We start from the raw sequence: 16712 nt of genomic DNA, 5'->3' as shown, positions 1-16712 counted from the left end.
TACATGCATATGCCACCAAGTCTGGCTAATTTTGTATTTTTAGTAGAAATGGGGTTTCTCCATGTTGGTGAGGCTGGTTTCAAACTCCCGACCTCAGGTGATCCGCTGCCTCGGCCTCCCAAAGTACTGGGATTACAGGCATGAGCCACCACACCTGGCCTAAGTGATAGGCGCTTTAAGCAGAGAACCAAATGCCAAGAAGCTAGCCAGCCTGGGGGAAGAGCAATCCAAGCAGAAACTACAGGTGTACAGAGAGTAAAGCAGGAATACACTTGGGCATGTTTGAGTATCAGAAAGAAGGCCAGCATGACTGAAGCCGAATTGGCAAGGGGGAATGGCACAAAAAGTCAGAGGCAGACCCTCCAGATGAGGCACTGGGGATTTTCTTCTAAGTATGGTGTTACAAGTTATTTTTCCCTACCCACACAAAATGTCTTCCTCTTATAGAATCCTTTTCATATTAATGTGCATAACCATCCATCCAATCACAGAAGTCAAAACAAAACCAAACCCTGGTTCCCTCTTGTTATAGTAGATAGCCCCACTTCTGGCCTACCTCACAAAGGAAATAATAGCTTCAAGACAGAAGTCCCCTTTCAGCTTACCAACGTCAAATTTACAAACCCATCTGCATCCTCAACACCTTTCTCACTCTCTCATCTTGTGCTCTGGATCCAACTCCCTGCTGCCTATTCAGAAATTATTTTATATTAGAAATCACTATTCCCTCTTTTAAAAGATAATTCTTACTCTGTCGCCCAGGCTGGAGTGCAGTGGTACCATCATAGCTCACTGTAACCTTTAATTCCTGAACTCAAGGAATCCTCCCACCTCAGCCTCCAAGTAGCTGGGATTACAGGCGTGAGCCACTGCCCCCAGCTGGAACCTCCTATTTCCCTACCAACTATTGTCAGTTCTCTCTTCCCCTTTAAAGCTTACTTTTATAATTATCTACACTAGCAATGTTTAATTCCTTGCCTTCCACTGATTCTTCAACCTTCTGATTGCAACATTCAGCATACACCAAAGTAGCCCACTAAGGTTTAATGACTTCGACGCTGCTACGTTTAATGGACATTCTCAGTTCTTATTTGAACCTCACTGCAACATAACACTGTTAATCACTCCTTTATGGAAACACTCTTGTCCGTTGTCTTTTCTGATCCCACATTCTCTTGATATTCCTATTCCCAACTTTTACTAGTTCATTCTCTTCTACCCAACCTTTAAATGTTTAACTTTCCTAGTGAACCAGAAACTGAGTTTCTGGTCAATTGCATAATATCTACAATAGAAAAAAATTTAAATGAAAAGGTAAGTTCAGTGAGGAGTGGATCAAAATAAAAACAATCCAATCATCCATATCTACCATAGGGTAGTGATATGCACTATTTTGGGTACTAGCACTTCAGCAGTAAATAAGGCAACGTTTTTGACCTCAGAGTTTACACTGTAGTGGAAACAACAGACAACACTATAAAACAGTGTCAGTTGGTGATATATAATAGAAACTGTAAAGAAATATGAAGCAGAGTAAGGTCATGAGAATAGAGGATAGATGTTTAGAGAAAAGTCCTCTGAGGAAGTGACCTTAAACAGCGGTATAAAGTATAAGCCATACAAAGACCTAGACAAAAAAACACTTCAGAGGGAAGAAAGATCTCAGGTAGATAGAAGGTTGACAAATTGAAAAATGGCAGTAAGTCCACTGGTGCCTACAGGCAGAATGTTTATAAATTGTAGCTGAAACTGGAAAGATGTGTAGTGACCAGATCAAGTAGGACCATGGAGACTAGGATAAGAGTGTGGATTTTTATTATGAGGAATGCCATTAGAGGATCTTGAGCAAAAAAATGAAATTGACTTATACTTTTTTTTTGAGACACAGTCTTGCTCTGTCGCCCAGGCTGGAGTGCAATGGCGTGATCTCAGCTCACTGCAGCCTCCACCTCCTGGGTTCAAGCGATTCTCCTGCCTCAGCCTCCCAAGTACCTGGGATTAGAGGCACTCACCAATGCCCAGCTAATTTTTGTACATTTAGTAGACACAGGGTTTCACTATGTTGATCAGGCTGGTCTCAAACTCCTGACCTGAAGTGATCCGCCACCTCAGCCTCCCAAAGTGCTGGGATTGCAGGTGCGAGCCACCATGCCCAGCTGATTTAGACTGTTTAAAGGTAATAAAACATGTAATCTAATTTAAAATTTCATAAGATGTGTTTGCTTTTCAAGGGTTCACATAAGAGGCTTTTTTGTTGCCTAACTTCCCCCAATTTTTGTTTGTTTGTTTTTGAGATGGAGTCTCGCTGTGTCACCCAGGCTGGAGTGCAGTGGCACGATCTCGGCTCACTGCAAGCTCCGCCTCCCAGGTTCACGCCATTCTCCTGCCTCAGCCTCCCGAGTAGCTGGGATTACAGGAATACGCCACCAAGCCTGACTACTTTTGTATTTTTAGTAGTAACGGGGTTTCTCCATGTTGGTGAGACTGGTCCCGAACTCCCGACCTTAGGTAATCCGCCCGCCTTGGCCTCCCAAAGTGCTGGAATTACAGGCATGAGCCACCGCGCCTGGCCCAATTTTTTTTTTTTTTTAATGTTTTTGAGAAAGGGGCTCACTCTGTTGCACAGGCTGGAGTCCAGTGGTGTGATCACAGCGCAGTGTAGCCTCAACGCCCCCGGGCTCAGGCAATCCTCCTACCTCAGCCTTCCAAGTAGCTGAGACTACAGGCACATGCTACCATGACCAGCTAATTTTTAAATTTTTTGAAGAGATGGTCTTACTATGTTGCCCAGGCTAATCTGGGGCTCCTCAGATCAAGTGATGCTCCTGTCTCAGCCTCCCAAAGTGCTAGGATCACAGACATGAGCCACCGCGCTCAGCTGTGACCAGAATTTCAAGCTTTGCTTTCTGCTTTTATACCATTGTGTATAGCATTATGCCTGAGGATGAAAAATGAGAACAAATATACCCCATTGTTGTCAATTTCATATACTCCTTCAAGTCTATATTCATTTATCATTTACATATTTATTGTAAAAATGATTTTTCAAATACATTGCAATAGTACAAAAGTCATTTTACTTTAAATTTAATAAAGTTAGTATTGTTTACGTAAATTTTCAAATGAAACACTTTCATAATATAATTTTAAGTCAAATTTCCTTCCTTGTGTTTACTAGAAAATAAATCAAACCTACAAAATAAAATGCACATAAGCAGATTCTCATTAACTGAGATCAAGGGATGATCAATATGAACAGCAGAGTATCTGGAAAGAAAGGCAATTTTGGAATTTCCCAAGCCTTTAAAACTTTATGTAGACTAACAAAATGTTAAGAGGCAGTGCTTGGCAATAATCAGGGCTTAAGAAATATAAGTATTAATTCAAATTTCTCACTTTTGCAACTACACTCTTACCAAGCAAACAATATTTTTAAAGAGCAGCGCTTTCTCTGGAGTGGTTAGTTTCCCTGAAATCTTGGATTTCATTTTAGTTTTTACATGTTGTAAAGCAGTGAAGTTCTAATTAATGAAGTTTTATTACAGTTGAGAATATTTTAGACAATGTTTGTCAAACAGCAAAATAATATGAATCAATACAAAAACATTTTTTCCTCTCAGAGGACTGTTTTCTGACACTATCAGTTAGTCATGACAAATTTTAATTTTTTTTTTTTTTTGAGACGGAGTCTCGCTCTGTCGCCCAGGCTGAAGTCCAATGGCGCGATCTCGGCTCACTGCAAGCTCCGCCTCCCGGGTTCACACCATTCTCCTGCCTCAGCCTGCAGAGTAGCTGGGACTACAGGCGCCTGCCACCACGCCCGGCTAATTTTTTTGTATTTTTAGTAGAGACAGGGTTTCACTGTGTTAGCCAGGATGGTCTTGATCTCCTGACCTCGTGATCCTCCTGTCTCAGCCTCCCAAAGTGCTGGGATTACAGGCGTGAGTCACCGCACCCGGCCTTTTTGACTCTTTTTTTATACTAGTCTCTGCTGTCTGAATACACTCTTGGAATATAAAATAATTTTATCTTACCCAAACAAAAACAAAATGAAAAGTAAAAATAAATCATATGACATTATGAAGTAAGATAAATTATTTCATGATTATCTGCTTTAGAATTATACCCTTCAGTAGTGTAGACTCTAAAGAGTTGACAGGCCTAGGTCAAAATAACATTAGTTCCTAAGCTACAAGTAAAGCTATTACCTTGAAGTCAGAGATTTTGAAAATGTCAATGTCCTTTTGCAAATGCTACCTAATTTTATAAAGTCAAACAAATATACTCAAAGGTCACAAATGCAATAGACATCAGCAAAAGCTGACTGTAGAAAACTCTGTGAGTTACCGGAGTCTTCTAACAGCATTTTTTTTTTTCTTTTTTTTTTTTTTTTTTTTTTTTTTTTGAGACGGAGTCTCGCTCTGCCGCCCAGGCTGGAGTGCAGTGGCCGGATCTCAGCTCACTGCAAGCTCCGCCTCCCGGGTTCACGCCATTCTCCTGCCTCAGCCTCCCGAGTAGTTGGGACTACAGGCGCCCGCCACCGCGCCCGGCTAGTTTTTTGTATTTTTTAGTAGAGACGGGGTTTCACCGTGTTAGCCAGGATGGTCTCGATCTCCTGACCTCGTGATCCGCCCGTCTCGGCCTCCCAAAGTGCTGGGATTACAGGCTTGAGCCACCGCGCCCGGCCGCATTTTTTTTTTTCTAACAGCATTTAAATAAGGCAATGTAGACCTGGACTAAAGGAACATTAAGTAAGATATATATATATTGAGTAGACAAACAAATGAAACACATATTAAATTTCACATTATTTTGAGTATTTTAGGAAAAGGTTTTTTTAATTGAAAATATACTTTAACAATAACAACAAAAACTGCCATATACTGACCATGTGAATTATCACATATTTCCTACATACTGGTCTCAAGAGAAGATACAGTACAATATTTTAGCTGCCAGTACTGCCAGTCTAAAAAGACTGAAGGCTTAGTGCATTCCTTGGAAGACAAATTTGGCAAACAAAAACAAAAATTATTTCCTTTTTTTCCTTGAGATGTAGTTAAATAAAACAGATATCCCCAAAGTAATGAAGACTCATTTCAAGTAATTACTCAGCTTACCAGTTTTATTTACACAGTAATTGTTATGAGTGGTTTTTAGTGAATTCCTTGTATTTACATTTTATATACACATTTATACTTGAAAGGTAAAGAAACTGTACAATAATAAAAAAAAATAAGAAAAAGAAATATAGTAACTTAGGTCCAACTGAGGAAACAAATACATAAAAGTATGATTAAATTTAGTCAGGCAGTATAAACTGAATGAGATTACTGCCAGAGGTTATATTCCCTCTATCAGGGATACCAATACCAAGGAAGTAGTTACTGGAGTTAAAAGGTCATCCTAAAACCTACTAAGACCATGGCCCCTCCTTCAATATTTTATTGTATTACCAGTTTCCAATAAGTAAGTCCCTATAATAGCAGTTACCTTTTGAGGGTTCTACTAGTAGTCCGTAGACTAGAATGACCCATGGGGTAAAAATATATGGGCACCCTAGGGTCCCATACTCCTAAAGAGGCAGTCACTACACTAACAAGGATCCCAGGCTTGTTAGTTTGAAAACTATATAGCACTAACAGAAACAGTGTGCTTAAGTGCTGTTTCAAACTAAACTGCAACAAAAAAAACACTGTAACTCTAACTAAATGGCATGTTATATAGCCATCACTCATAACACTCAAGTGATTTAGATTCAAATTTAAACATAATAGGACAATAGCAATATGTCATTAGAGATCAGAGATCTCTGTCAATCAGATATAGCCTTGCCACCACCTAAAGATGCGTTCGCTGCCTCATGTATGGCTCTAGTAGCAGTTCCAAAAGACAATGCATTCACTCTTGTAAGGACAATGTCAATTGTCCTGACATTGTTGTTGGCTACATTTAACCTATTCTATGATATGGTACTAGAGCTCAAGAAATACATCAAGCCAGATCATTCTGTTCAGACCTTCCAAGGGAAATGTTCCTGGACAGCACCTGACTGGGAAAATGCTATTAATGTTGCTATAAAACACAAAATAGTAAAAGCAGCATTTTCCCCAATTTACTATTCAGTGAGAAAGCCAAGCAGAAACCCAATGCAGCACATTGTGAAAAGTTTCAATGTTCTATTTTCAGCAGTTAAGCCAGGCATACCACCTCCTTCATCTGACCTGGATCCTGCTCTGGACTTCAAGGAAACATACACCTGATTAGCAGTTCAAGAACTCGACATAAAAATAATTCATGCTATGTTCCAATTGGAGGGTCATGACACTGTTGGGCCCACAGGCAAAGCATTCATAAGTCAATGTACTTTAAGCTCATATCTACCTTTTTGGAAATGACTCCCTATGTTACAATGAAAGAATTCATCAAAGAATGATTCAATCATGCAGCACTACTTCCTAGAGTTGGCAGGGAAATCCATGCATTTCTTGGCGGATGAGAGAAGGCTGATTCAAGAACACAGTGAAGAGACGCTCCCATTCCTCAAAGTATTTCGCCTCTATGGGCATGAGGATTTAGCACGTGCTAAGTTCCCAAACCTATGCAAAGTGGCCAATGTGAGGAAGCGGAAGTTGGATAACTCATTCAGGGCTACCAATCTTCCAAAGAGTCACTATCTAGACTAGCAGATAATGAGGTAGACGAGGCAGTATCAAGACCTTCCTTGAAGAAAGCAATGATGAGTAAAGAAGATGAGGATGGGTTATAGGCAGCATTTAGTGTAACATGTGAAGAGATTAAGATGGCACTGACAGATAAAGGAACCAATAACCAGACTAATCTCACACAGCTTCTTCAGGCAATTGAATCAAGGGCTAGGATGTAGACTTAGAAAAAAAAATTAACTTTACCTTTTTCTTTTATTCTTATTTCCACTGATTAAGAAAAGTTATGCATAGAGTTTTACAAGTCACAGATTTAGCTACATATTAGATTTCAAATTTCAAACTGGAGTTAACAAATTTTGTTTCTATGGGCAGTGGAAGAATTGTAACTAAAAAATATGAAGTCTTGCCAAGTAGCATGCTATTTAAAAACTCTGAGGATTCATTACTTTTTACTCTTATCACTGAGAAACATCATATATATTTTTGGACTTACTCTCAAAGTCAAGTCTTCAATCCACTGAAGTGCAAAGAACTTTCCTTCTACCAGTTATTTATAGTTTTCTTAATGTCAAATTATTAGATGAATAATTTGTTACACTAGAACCAGAACGGCTAAAATTCTCTGAGTGATAGGAATTCCTTAAGAAAGACAACAAATTTCCCTTAAAAAACAAATGGACACGATACTGTGGAAAAACATCTAAACAAACAATAAACAATCTCCCACCAACATTTCCATTTCCTGGGTAACTCAAATTTGCCTCAACTTGTGAATGAAGATAAATGACATCTTCAGTGACTTAAATTAATTTACAATCAAATTTGTTTATTACTCGTCTATAATATCTTCAAAAGGTCAGAACTGGAAACAATGTCTGTACTATAGTACTTTGGAGGTTAACAATAGTATTTAACAATCCTACTCTAGCCTCCAGAGTATCTTTGTGGTAACTGTTACAAAAGAAAAGATGTAAAAATCTGAAGTATCTCCAAAGCTATTTTAAAAATTTATTGCATTAAACTGTTTACTCCAAATTGTGGAGTATAAACTCACCATTTAAACTTTTTCCTTTGAAAAATGACTCTACCTACAAAATAATAGTTCAATACTGACAATAAGTTATTCATTTCATTTACTTCAGCCATAAAATGTAAAATCAGCAGTCTTCCACCTCTTGATTCTTTTAGATATCTCCAACATTTTCTTCCACGCCTTGTACATAGGAAACAAAACCCTTTATCCAAAAACCACATTTTAGATGTCAATTAGTCTGTCAATTTTGAAGACTAGCTTTTCAAAGCAGGACTACTGTTCTTCTCTCCTTCTTTAATATCCTTCATTACAGATGCAAAGACCTGAAAATTATATGAAATAAAGATTAATCCTCAAAAACTACCACCCAGATTAAAGAGATTTAAATAACTATAAATGGGAAAAAGCTTTATTATACTTAACTCTGTCCCCTGAAAGTGTGCCATTCTCAAATCCTCTTTATTTTTTTCTAATCGTGAAATACGATTATATTCTAATTTTTACCAATTGCCAAATATTCTGAAATTACTATTTGGTAACTAACATTTTCTGAACAAAAGAGATTGTGAATTTAATAATGCCAATCGTTTATATCATTCATGGATTAAATGATACTGCTATCCTTTTATGTCACTTAACTTAGATTGCCAATACTTTTACTTTCCTAACAAGACTAAGTTAGGAAAGACTACTTTCCTAACAAGACTAAAAAGCCAGGACCATACATTATATATTCTTTCCACTACAAACCCTAGTACACAGCAGGTATTTAATATATAAAATTGTTGTCTATTTGAAATACCAAAGTAATAACTACTCTGGCAAATAAATGACTACGGTGGGTTGTACTTCACTAAATTGATATTATTGAACTTAAATAAAATAAAGCCCAGCCGGGAGCAGTGGCTCACGCCTGTAATCACAGCACTCTGGGAGGCCGAGGTGGGTGGATCACGAGGTCAGGAAATCCAGACCATCCTGGCTAACACGGTGAAACCCTGTCTCTACTAAAAACACAAAAAATTAGCTGGGCGTGGTGGCATGTGCCTGTAATCCCAGCTACTTGGGAGGCTGAGGCAGGAGAATCGCTTGAACCCGGGAGATGGAGATTGTACCGAGCAGAGAACTCACCACTGCACTCCAACATGGGCGACAGAGTGAGACTCTGTCTCAAAAAAATAGATGAAATGAAATGAAATGAAATGAAATAATGAAATAATGAAATGAAATGAAATAAAATAAAATAAAATAAAATAAAATAAAATAAAATAAAGCCCTAGGTTTGGATAGCTGAAAAGTGGGCAATTTGATTTAAATTCTTGCTTCTTAGAAGTCAAAAATTATTTTTAAAAGACATATTTTTCAGCACTAACATTTAAGAAATACATATTTTTTTTACAATAAGTCAACTGTTTTAACACATCTGTTAGAGAGAGGAAAATGTCACTCTACCTGAGTCCATTTTTTGGTGCTATTCTGCATCTGAATGGCTGCAATACAACTGAATAGCTTTTCTGATGTGATATCTTCTGGCAATTTAGTTAGAAACTGCGCTATATGAATAAAGTCCATCTGCAGGAGAATATCTTCATATAATCGGAGGATTCCTAATCCAGTCCTAAATAAAAATTCTTCCCCATCTCTGCAAAATACATCCCAGACTCGACAGGCCAGATCAAGTGGTAGTGATTTGCTATATAGTGTGAAGATCCTAAAATTAGAGGGAAAAATGGTCACTGAAATTTTTCATTCATTGATTCATTTACTCAGTAAGCAGCTCTATAAAAAAAGAACAGTGTTTATTAGGGATAAAAAGGCAAATAAAATATGGCTTTCCCATCCTGGCTAACATGGTGAAACCCCATCTCTACTAAAAATACAAAAATTAGCTGGGCATGGTGGCACACGCCTGTAGTCCCAGCTATGTGGGAGGCTGAGGTGGGAAAATCGCTTGAACCCGGGAGGTGGAGGTTGCAGCGAGCCAAGATCATGCCACTGCACTCCAACCTGGTGACAGAGTGAGACCCGGTCTCAAAAAAATAAATAAATAAAATAAAATAGCCTTCCTCCCTCAAACTTGAGTAGCGGGAAATTAAATAATAAATAACAAAAGTATGTGAATTTACAATCTTATGTAGAGGAAAGGCCTAATATCTACTAGAGTGGTAGAACAGTCTGGTAGTTAAGGGTATGAGCTCTGAAATCAGAATGCCTGAATTTGAATCTTGAATTTGCCACTTATTAGTTGTGTTACCTTAAGCAGGATAGTTGTCTTTACTGTGCCTCAGTTTCTTCATTAGTAAATTATAAGAAAACTATCTACCTCTCAGGATTGTTTTAAAAATTATAGTAGTTAATAAATGTAAAAGTGTTTACATCAGTGCTTGGCATGTAAGAAATGCTAAATAAAAATTAGTTATTATTATTGTATGAAGAACCCAAATATCATCTTTTAGTCACCTAATATAAACCCAAAATCTGACTTCTCTCTTTTCTCTTCCCCTTGCACAAACATCCATTGTTTTGTTTTGTCTTTTTCTTTCCACCCAGCTTTATTTACTACTTCTTTTGAAGCATGTATACCTTCCCATAGAACCACCAAAATGGTTTTTCCCAACCTTTCTGACAATGGCTGACCATGTAATTCTTTATCCAGTGGTTCTTTGGGAGGCATTCTGGTTGGGGGAAGTGAGGAGAGTAACTATTACAGGACTTGTCTTGAAGTTGCCTTGGTAAAGAAAGGGCACAATTGTTTACACTGATTATGTGTTTATTTGAGGTAGTGCTGATGGGATTTGAGGAAGGGAACTAAAAGCTTTCTCGCCAAAATAATTTTTTAAAAAGTCCTTTTACACTGTCACTTATTCATTCCTATCCCACAAAAATGTCTCTGGGATTTGTATATAATAAACTCAACACAGACATGAAACAAAAGTCCATCCCTACTTCTTAAATTACAAACACATATTTAATTATATGACAAAAACCACTTTTGATAGGACAGAGACTATACTCACTGTTCAAAATGAGGAGTGCCTAGTCTCAGGTTCTAGTACACAGTACTTACTCTTCATTAGTTCTCTCCTGTCCCCTACATCAATTGTGATCCTGCTATCCCCCATGCTCATACTTCTCAAGACTGACAATGGAGGATTTTTTTTTTTCCTTCTTAATGGAATTAGTATTTTAACTTAGATCTCAGTCCCGTATTAAAAAACCCTTCTCCCATTTTCTTGGGTCCTTTCCTGATTAACTCTAATGCTCTTGGGGGACGGAAAGAGAATACATTGAAAAATAACTTAATTTTTCTTTCTTTTTTTTTTTTTTATGGAGTTTCCCTCTTGTTGCTCAGGCTGGAGTGCAATGGTGAAATCTCAGCTCACCGCAACTGCCTCAGCCTCCTGAGTAGCTGGGATTACAGGCATGTGCCACCACACCTGGCTAATTTTGTATTTTTAGTAGAGACAGCATTTCTCTATGTTGATCAGGCTGGTCTCAAATTTCCAGCCTCAGGTGATCTGCCTGCCTCAGCCTCCCAAAGTGCTGGGATTACAGGCGTGAGCCACACCGCACCCAGCCAATAACTTAATTTTTTTAAAAAGCCTAAATTAGTCGGGTGTGGTGGCTCATGCCTATAATCTCAGCCTTTGGGAGGCCAATGAGGGAGGATTGCTTGCATCCAGGAGTTAAAGACCAGCCTAGGCAACATAGTGAGACCCCATCTCTATAAAATAGCAAAAATTAGTTGGGTGTAGTGGTGTGCCTGTAGCCCCAGATACTTGAGAGGCTGAGGTGGGCAGACTGCTTAAGCCTGGGATTTTGAGGCTGCAGTGAGCTGTGATCATGCCACTGCACTCAGTCTGGGTGACAGAGTGGGACCCTGTCTCAAAAAAGTTAAAAAACTAAAAATCCTAAACAAAAGAAGATCTGAAAAGACATTTGACCAATGCCATTACTTATTTTTGTACATTAAAGCTTAATACCATTTACATGAAGCCCACTGGTTGTGAACTGTTAAGAATTAAAGTTTAAATATGTCATCTGTACTCTTCTCGCCTCCTCAAATTATCCCTTGAATACCATGCGAATTCTTTCTTGTGTGTGTGTGTGTGTTTTTTTTTTTTTTTTTTTTGAGACGGAGTCTCGCTCTGTCGCCCAGGCTGGAGTGCAGTGGCCAGATCTCAGCTCACTGCAAGCTCCGCCTCCCGGGTTCACGCCATTCTCCGGGTTCACGCCATTCTCCTGCCTCAGCCTCCCAAGTAGCTGGGACTACAGGCGCCCGCCACCTTGCCCGGCTAGTTTTTTGTACTTTTTAGTAGAGACGGGGTTTCACCGTATTAACCAGGATGGTCTCGATCTCCTGACCTCGTGATCCGCCCGTCTCGGCCTCCCAAAGTGCTGGGATTACAGGCTTGAGCCACCTGTAATAGGATTACAAGTGTGAGCCACTGCATCCATGCATATTTTTTTTTTTGGAGACAGAGTCTTGCTCTATTTCCCAGGCTAGAGTGAAGTGACAGGATCTTGGCTCACGGCAACCTCTGCCTCCCGGGTTCAAGCGATTCTCATGCCTCAGCCTCCCGAGTAGCTGGGATTACAGGTGCCTGCCACCACACCTGGCTAATTTTTGTATTTTTAGTAGAGACAGGGTTTCACCATGTTGTCCAGGCTGTTCTCGAACTCCTGACCTCAGACGATCCACCCACCTCAGCCTCCCAAAGTGCTGGGATTACAAGTATGAGCCACCTGTAATAGGATTACAAGTGTGAGCCACTGCATCCATGCATATTCTTAACAATAACCTGTCTTAAGATCAACTGCTCCATCTCTTTGGCAAAATTCACTCACCATTCTATAATCTACTGGGTATTGCTTGAAAGGCAAACTCTCCAAGTTAAAACAAACGATTTTCAACAGAAGAGATGATAAAAGACATTAGTGCCTAAATAAGGCATCATTCTTCTATCAGAAAACTGGATACATTTATAATAGGTACAAAAATAATAAGGAGTAAACTTAGGAGTAAATTTAACCAAGGAGGTGAAAGACCTCTACAAGGAAAACACTTATGAAAGAAATTGAAGAGGATACAAACAAATGGAAAGACATCCCATGTTCACAGATCGGAAGAATTAATATTGTTCAAATGACAATACTACCCAATATAATCTATAGATTCCATACAATCCCTATCAAAATTCCAATGACATTTTTCACAGAAATAAAAAAAAACTATCCTAAAATTTATATAAATCCTCAAAAGACCTCAAACAACAAAAGTAATCTTAAGGAAAAAAAAAAAAAAAGGTGGAAACATTGGACTACCAGACCTCAAAATATACTGCAAAGTCATAGTAACCCAAACAGAATGGTACTGGCATAAAAACAGATACATAGAAAAATGGCACAGAATAGAGAATCCAGAAGTTAATCCATGTATCTTTAGCCAACCGATTTTTGACAAAGGTGCCAAGAACACTAATTCAGGAAAGGACCGTCTCTTCAACAAATGGTGCTGGGGGAAAAACTGGATATTAGACCCCCACTTCTCACTCTATACAAAAGTCAACTTAAGATGGATCAACTATCTAAATGTCAGACACAAAACTATAAAACTATCAGAAGAAAACACAGGAGAAATGCTTCAGGACATTAGTCTTAGAAAAAATGTTATTAGTAAGATCTCAGAAGTATAGGCACCAAAACCAAAAACAAATGAATTCCCATTTGCAGATTATATCAAACTAAAAAGCTTCTGCACACCAAATAAAACAATCAATACTGTAAAAAAAGAAAAGAAAAGAAAAGAAAAAAGACCCCACAGAATGGGAGAGAATATCTGCAAACTATTCATCTGACAGGAAATTAATAGCCAAAATATATGAGGAACTTAAACATTTCAACAGCAAAAAAAAAAAAAAAAAAAAAGCCAGGAACCATGGCTCATGCCTGTAATCCCAGCATTTTGGGAAGCTGAGGCGGTGGATCACTTGAGGTCAGGAGTTCCACACCAGTCTGGCCAACATGGTGAAATCCCATCTCTACTAAAAATACAAAAATTAGCCAAGTGTGGTGGTGCACACCTGTAGTCCCAGCTACTTGGGTGGCTGAGGCACGAGAATCACTTGAACCCTGAAGGTGGAGGTTGCAGTGAGCCGAGATCGCGCCACTGCACTCCAGCCTGGGCAACAGAGAGTGACTCCATCCCACAAAAAAAAAAAAAAAAAAATCCAACTAAAAAATGGGCAAATGATCTGAACAGACATTTCTCAAAAGAAGATATACAAATGACCAACAAATATAATTTTAAAATGCTCAACATAAAAAGCATCAAGGAGGCCGGGCGCGGTGGCTCAAGCCTGTAATCCCAGCACTTTGGGAGGCCGAGACGGGCGGATCACGAGGTCAGGAGATCGAGACCATCCTGGCTAACACAATGAAACCCCGTCTCCACTAAAAATACAAAAAAATTAGCCGGGCGTGGTGGCGGCGCCTGTAGTCCCAGCTACTCGGGAGGCTGAGGCAGGAGAATGGCGGGAACCCGGGAGGTGGAGCTTGCAGTGAGCCGAGATCGCGCCACTGCACTCCAGCCTGGGCGACAGAGCGAGACTCCGCCTCAAAAAAAAAAAAAAAAAAAAAAAAGCATCAGGGAAATGTAAATCAAAAGCATAATGAGGTATCCTCTTACCCCAGTTAGGACAGCTATTATCAAAAAGACAAAAAATAACAAATGCTGGCAAGGAGGCAAAGAAAAGGGAACTCTTATACATTGTTGTTGTGAATGTAAAGTACAGCCACTATGAAGAACAGTATGGCGGTTCCTCAGAAAACTACCAATAGAAGGAGCATATGATCCAGCAATGATACTCATGGGTATATACCCAAAGGAATTCATATCAGTGTGTTTAAGATAGGTCTGCACTCCCATGTTTATTGCAGCACTATTCACAATAGCCAAGATATGGAATCAACCTGGGTATCTAACAACAGATGAATGGATAAAGAAAATGTGGTACATACACACAATGGAATACTACTAAGCCACAAAAAAGAATGAAATCCTGTCATTTGTGGCAGCATGGATAGAACCAGAGGACATTATGGTAAGTGAAATACTGCATGTTCTCATTCATATGTAGAAGCTAAAAAATGCTAGTTGCTCTCTTTTTCTTTCTTTCTTCCTTTCTTTTTTTTTTTCTCGGAGACAGGGTCTGGCTCTGTTGCTCAGGCTGGAATGTAGTGGTGCAATGTCAGCTCACTTGAGCCTCCTAGGTTCAAGCCATCCTCCTACCTCAGCCTCCCAAGTAGCTGAGACTACAGGCATATGCCACCATGCACCATACAGCTAATTTTTGTATTTTTTGTAGAGACAGGGTTTCACCATCTCGCCTAGGCTGGTCTCAAACTCCTGAGCTCAAGTAGTCAGCCTGCTGCAGCCTCCCAAAGTGCTAGGATTATGAGCATGAGCCATAGCATTGGCCAGCTAATCTCATAAATGTAAAAAGTAGAACAGAGGATACTAGAGGCTGGGAAGGGTAGAGAGAAGGAGGAGATAGGCTGAAATTTGTTAAAATATACAAAATTACAGCCAGATAGGAGGAATAAGTTCTAGTGTTCTATAGCACTGTAGGGTAACTATAGTTAACAATAACATACGGTTTCAAATAGGACAACTATACTGAATGTTCCCAACACAAAGAAATGATAAATGTTTGAGATGATGGATATGCTAATTACCCTGATCTCATCACTATACATTATATGTACACAAACATCACTATGTACCCCATGGATATGTACAATTATTATGTGTCAACTAAAAAAAATTTTTTTTAATTCGAAAGAATGAAAAGAAAAAGAAATCTTATTTTAATTCCATTAAACCACATAGCTTAAGAAATTAACTTTTAGAAAATGCAATATACATTGTTACGTTGTTGCAATTATGTTTTTTGTTTTTCTGTTTGTTTGTTTGAGACGGAGTCTTGCTCTGTAGCCCAGGCTGGAGTGCAGTGGTGTGATCCTGGCTCACTGCAACCTCAGCCTCCCGGGTTCAAGCAATTCTTGTGCCTCAGCCTCCCAAGTGGCTGGGACTACAGGTACGGGCCACCACATCCAGCTAATTTTTGTATTTTTAGTAGAGACAGGGTTTCACCATGTTGGCCAGGCTGGTCTGAAACTCCTGAGCTCAGGTGATCTGCCCACCTCGGCTTCCCAAAGTGTGAGGATTACAGGCATGAGCCACCATGCCCAGCCATTATATTTTCTTTAAAAACTGTTTCTTTATATTGTGTAACACTTAAACAGCAACGATTTGACCTTCGCTATGACATTCTACTTCCGCATCTCAATTTCTTCAGCTCTAAAATAATGAGTTTGGATTACTTCCAGTTCTAAAATCCCACCTCTCTGACAAGTAAAAAAACCATAAATATTCTTCTTCAGTAAAATGAGTACTGGTCATGTCATAGTTAATTTTATAAAGAATATGGTTTCTGGGACTGGACCGCTGAGGTTTTAGTTTCTATTCTGCAATTTATTAACTGTGAAATATCAGGTATGGTACTCAAGCCTATCAGAATTTCAGTATCAATTATCCAGTCATGGTGATGCACACCTGTAATCCCAACTACTCAGGAGGCTGAGGTGGGAGGAATGCTTGAGCCCAGAAGTTCCAGGTGGGAGGAGCTGTGATTGCGCCACTGCACTCCAACCCGGGCAACAGAATGAGACTCTGTCTCAAAAAATAAAAAATAAAAATAAAAAATTTTTTTAATGAAAGAAAAAAATAAAAAACAAAATTTCAGGTTGCCCGTCAGTAAGTGGTGTAAATTACAGTACAAATCTTAAGTGGTTACTATGATTAAACAGAAAAAAAGTATGTGTGGTAGAAACTGGCTGTTTACTAAACCATTTCTTTTTCTTTCTGAGCAAACAGCTAAACCACATTTTACATCTTCACTTGCAGTTAGTTGTGGCCACATGACTGAGCCCTGGTCAGTGGAATGTGA

At 39.0% G+C, this 16712-nt stretch overlaps 1 protein-coding gene across 7 annotated transcripts in view; it reads right to left on the bottom strand.

The window, feature by feature from the left end:
* Window positions 1–5107: 5107 nt before the first annotated feature.
* Window positions 5108–16712, bottom strand: part of TBC1D12 (TBC1 domain family member 12) — a 147430-nt gene continuing 135825 nt past the window's right edge. For 6 of the 7 annotated variants that reach the window (XR_012417979.1, XM_074002235.1, XM_045361221.3 and 3 more), the window contains 2 exons: window positions 9154–9412; window positions 5108–8024 (listed from right to left, as the gene is read on the bottom strand). Coding sequence is in view for 6 of the 7 variants with exons in the window: in XM_074002235.1 (XP_073858336.1) it covers window positions 7956–8024; window positions 9154–9412 (328 nt within the window). In the remaining variant the exon portion in view is untranslated. The remainder of the gene's footprint in view (window positions 8025–9153; window positions 9413–16712) is intronic. The other variant, XM_045361222.3, reaches the window with a different exon arrangement.

Source organism: Macaca fascicularis, chromosome 9 (assembly GCF_037993035.2).
Source record: "Macaca fascicularis isolate 582-1 chromosome 9, T2T-MFA8v1.1".
Taxonomy (NCBI): Eukaryota; Metazoa; Chordata; class Mammalia; order Primates; family Cercopithecidae; genus Macaca; species Macaca fascicularis.
This window is presented reverse-complemented; position numbering and strand designations above follow the sequence as displayed.